Source organism: Camelina sativa, chromosome 13 (genome assembly GCF_000633955.1).
Source record: "Camelina sativa cultivar DH55 chromosome 13, Cs, whole genome shotgun sequence".
Taxonomy (NCBI): Eukaryota; Viridiplantae; Streptophyta; class Magnoliopsida; order Brassicales; family Brassicaceae; genus Camelina; species Camelina sativa.
In genome coordinates this window covers 21,591,336-21,595,983 of record NC_025697.1, presented here as the reverse complement: position 1 = coordinate 21,595,983, position 4,648 = coordinate 21,591,336, and the positions used below count along the sequence as shown (strand labels likewise).

Here is a 4,648-nt window from a genome sequence, read left to right as displayed (position 1 = left end):
CTATATCTTTAGCTCAACATATAATATATGCCAGTAAAATTACCACGTTCGTTAACAGATGTGAGTAAAATTATAGGCCTGAACACAAGAGATTACTTTAGTGGGCTTAATATATATACTTAATGATCCGAACTGATTTTGTAAAATATATAACTCTGTATTTCAAGTCTTGAAACTAACTACTACTTCACTCTCTCATTAGGGATTTCACAATTTGTTCCTTAGGGTTCTTCTTCTCTTTGTTTTTCCGTTTTCATCGGTTTCTTATTCTTGGTCGTCTTTAGTCTTTGGCAATGAATGACAGCGAATACAGAAGCTGGGCGGAGCTTCCGTCGGACTTGACGTCATCCATCCTGATCCGGCTTGGCGTGATTGACATACTTGAAAACGCTCAGAAAGTGTGCAGATCGTGGCGTCGCGTCTGCAAAGACCCTTCTATGTGGCGGAAGATCGACATGGGAAACCTCCTAGCCAAGATAATATACTACAACGACCTCGGAATCATGTGTCGTCATGCAGTTGATCGTAGCCAAGGCGGCTTGGTTGAGATCTACATTCAGTACATCTGTAATGATAAGCTCCTCAATTACATCGCCAATAGGTTCTGTCTTTTTTTACTTTCTTCAAAAGAAATTTGATTTCTAATTCTAGGGTTAGACATGAAAAAATAAATCTTTATCGTTCTTCTTCTGTGTCTTAGATTATGTTTTTAAATCCTTTTTTTTTTACTCACAATTATTGTTTGCAGTTCAAGTAATCTGAGAAGCCTGAGACTTGTAAAATGCTATACAATAAAAAACAATGGATTTGTCGATGCAGTTGTGAAACTTCCATTGCTTGAATATCTCGAGGTTACACACCTCCCATTGACAGGAGAGTCTCTGAAAATTGCAGGCCAGTCTTGTCTAAACCTGAAGACACTGAAGCTAAATTACAGCACTTGCAAAAGAACTTTAATCAACGGATTTGATAATAATGCAATGGAAATTGCTGAAAGCATGCCTGAACTAAGACATCTTGAGCTTTTAGCGAACTCACTGACCAACACGGGCTTGAACGCCATTCTTGACAGTTGTCCTCACCTAGAACACCTTGATTTAGGCATGTGTTTCAACATTCACTTTGACGAGGATCTTAAGAAGCGATGTTCGAAGAGGATCAGAGTTGTGAAAGGCCCGGCTATATGAGCTTTTTTTGTTTTTTTTTTTTGTAGTGGCAATATTAGTAACTGGTTCATGTCCTCTTTTCTTTACAGATCTTTTGTTTCAATATAGATGTTTTCTAACTTTCTGATGGAAAATATAACAAAATCAAATAAAGTTCTAAAAACCATGATAGATTTCTGTTGTTCTTACAAATCGAAACAAATCTATTAATATAGGCTCGACATTATTATCGATGGAAGTCTTGTTTAGAGGTTTGGCGCTGACTTGAGTGACAAGAAATGTGTTTGTTGCTTCTATCCTCGTGACAAAACAATATTGTTGGTATAAAAAATGTTAATTAGGAGTTTACAAAATTTTCTATCCCATATTCTTTTGCTTATCACCTGTTAAGCTAAATTTTACTATGAATGTTCTTAGTAGCAGAAGAAGATGAAAATACTAGTACACTGAATATTTTCGAGTATTTTCTGAAGTAATATGTGCAATATGTTCTCAGTTCTCACATTGTTAAGTACTTGTGTGTGTGTTTGTTGCAGATCATCATACTTATCCTTTGTCATGGTTAATGAAAACAAGCAGTGGGTTAGTTAGTTGCAGAAGAAGATAAGTTGTTTGAATCATCATTAGAGTTTTGTCACATATGTATTAGAAAGTGAATATGTTTCTAATTGTCTCTAGAAAAACTTAACATAGATTTGTTGGCTAAAAGAACTGTGGATATATATTATATTATTGGTGGCAGGGATTCTTAAATTTATATACCGTACATATTTAGCAAGCATTTTTTTCTAATTATTTTTATTTGGGGTTATAAAATAAAATTAGAGTTTTCTTTAACCATCTCCATTGGTAAAAAATGGGAGGTTTTTTTAATATATATATATATATATATATAGATACCCATAGAACCTCTGTGTCATATTTTTAGTAGATTTTAGTTGTTTTTCTTTCGAAAATTAATTCTTTATTTCTCTTATATTAAAATACAACTTCCTAGATCTGTTTCACAAAGAGTCATTGTATAGAAAATTTTTTTTTTCAGTGTTTCACAAATACAAATAGCGTTATTTTTTATTTTCAATATGCTTTTAAATGCTATTTTTTTTACCCCTTAAACCAAAGCTTTTTTCATTGAATTTCAATTATTAAATACTTATTAAATATGGGTAAATATGTATAATTCAAATTTTTCTTAATTTTTGTTAAATATGTCAAAATGACATTTTCTGTGAAACAAAATGAATAATATTTATTAGTTAGAAACTCCTTGTATAATGGAGATGCTCTTAATTTTCTCTCTAATATTTGTCACAAACATCCGTAACAATCAAAATCCAGTGTGTTCCTCAGGCTTCATAACTACTTTCGCAGGTTATGATGCTTTGGTCATTTAGATTACTTTAGGCATTTTTTCCAACTTTCGGAAAGCATATCTATCCTAAGAGCACTAGCTAGGTACGGTTGTCAATCAAGCAATACACAACAAAGATAAACCTACAGTAGATGGAAAACGTAAACAAAAAAATCCGAATCTAAACACTCAATCCGAATCTAAATCCATATTTTCATGTAAAAGTAGCCGTAAACTTGTAATTATTAACTCTTAGAATGATAAAATTGGGAAGCATAATAGTTTTGGAAAAACATATTTAACTTTCTAGATAATTGTGGATTATTTAAATAAATTCCATTTGTTGTAATTATGCAAAAATATCTAGTGATTTTATGACTACTTTAGGTTTTTCAACATAAATTTTATTTTCTATAAATGTTGATATTATTGTGAAAAAAGTATGATTAATCAATCACAAAACATATGTCATTACACTTGTTCATATAATGTTACACTTATTTTTTAAGTGTGACATTTGGTACTATAACTTTCTACATATTTATCTTTACTAAAGCTAATGAGTGCATGAGGCATATTTTGTTTAAATAAATAGAAAGATGTTAGTGACCGCCTAGTTGTGTACGTAGGAGAGTAAGAGAAAGAAGTATAACTAAGGGATATTTATAAAAACAGGCATTATTTAGGAATGAGATTCAGATTTAGGCATTAGAACAGTGAAAAGTATAACATTACATATAAAATCACTATTGATGACTCTTTTGCCCTTTCCATGTTAATAAAATATTTGGACATGGCGTCAAAGTCTCTCTTCTAAAGAAGCTTCAAAATCCAGCAAGCTTAAAGGATGTTTGACTCCAATTAACTTTGACGTATATTTTTGTCAAGCAAATTAATAACTTTTGCTTTTTGTACACATAAAAGATGTTTATAACATGTTTTTGTACATCAAACGAAATTGATGGAATCCAGATTAACTACTCATTTTGGGATTAAAATCCAGATCTTAGTTGAGAGATAAATAGAAATGGCGACGGGCGAAGTGGCGACGAATGCGACGATGATTGATGTGAGGGCAAGGGAACGGGCTCCGGGGGATCCCCCGGATAACCAGCGTTCGTGGGTGCAGAAAGTTGTGGGGAGTAATCCTGGTGGTCGACTAGATCCGTCGATGGTAGTGGATGATGCATTTGTGGATGAGAGAGTTCAACTGGAGTTTCCTGCGGGGGAGGATGGAGAACAAGTTGTAACCATTGCGCCGGAGGGGCTTGACGCGATGAACAGGTTGTGGAAACAGTGCATGATTGTTAAGGTGGTGGGGAGAAATGTAGCGATCTTAGCGGTCTCTAAGCGGCTACGGGAGATGTGGAAACCGAAAGGTGCCATGTATGTCTTGGATTTACCAAGACAGTTTTTTATGGTCCGTTTCAAACTCAAGGAGGAGTATATAGCGGCTTTAACGGGTGGTCCATGGAGGGTTTTTAGTAGCTACTTGATGGTACAAGTATGGACACCGGATTTTGACCCTTTGCTGGATGAGACTGTGACCACTCCAATGTGGATCCGTGTAGCAACCTTCCTATCAACTTCTATCACAGGGCTATTCTTTTCAAGGTAGCTCGAGGTATAGGCAAACCTATCAAAGTGGATATGACAACGATGAACTGTGAGTGAGGGCGGTTTGCTCGTATTTGTGTGGAAGTCAATTTGAAGAAGCCTTTGAAAGGAACAATCCTGATTAATGGTGGTCGATATTTTGTCTCTTATGAGGGCCTTACGAACATCTGTTCCCTTTATGGGTTATTTGGGCATGTGGTTCATCATTGTCCTAGGAGGGTAGTTGAGAAGCCTGTGCTGGAGGGAGTGCGGTCAGTGAGTCAGTCGGTAGTGAGGGATACCCAGGATAGTGATGGTTTGGTGCAGGTCCGGCATTCCGGTGGTCGCTCCTCTCCACTGCCATGACTGGTTACTTTCGTTGCTGGGGGATCCAAGGGTAGTACGGGTATTGTCTTACAAGATATTGTGCATTCTCAAGATACGGGTAATATTCCCACTGCCAACAAATTTGTAAGGTTAGGGGATGATTGTGATCCGATGGAGAGTAATCCTTTCAGTCTCTATTTTGGTCCTG

The 4,648-nt window shown here is 35.6% G+C and overlaps 1 protein-coding gene across 1 annotated transcript; it reads left to right on the top strand.

The window, feature by feature from the left end:
- On the top strand, window positions 294-1,187 carry LOC104738466 (putative F-box/LRR-repeat protein 23). Its single transcript, XM_010458636.1, has 2 exons — window positions 294-601; window positions 749-1,187. Exons 1-2 carry the CDS (start codon window positions 294-296, stop codon window positions 1,185-1,187), a joined length of 747 nt encoding a protein of 248 aa, XP_010456938.1.

Bases quoted from the DNA above. Each gene is read 5' to 3' on its own strand.
- LOC104738466 (XM_010458636.1), top strand. From the start codon at position 294: ATGAATGACAGCGAATACAGAAGCTGGGCGGAGCTTCCGTCGGACTTG. The intron at 602-748 runs GTTCTGTCTTTT...TATTGTTTGCAG, and splicing joins CTCAATTACATCGCCAATAG to TTCAAGTAATCTGAGAAGCC.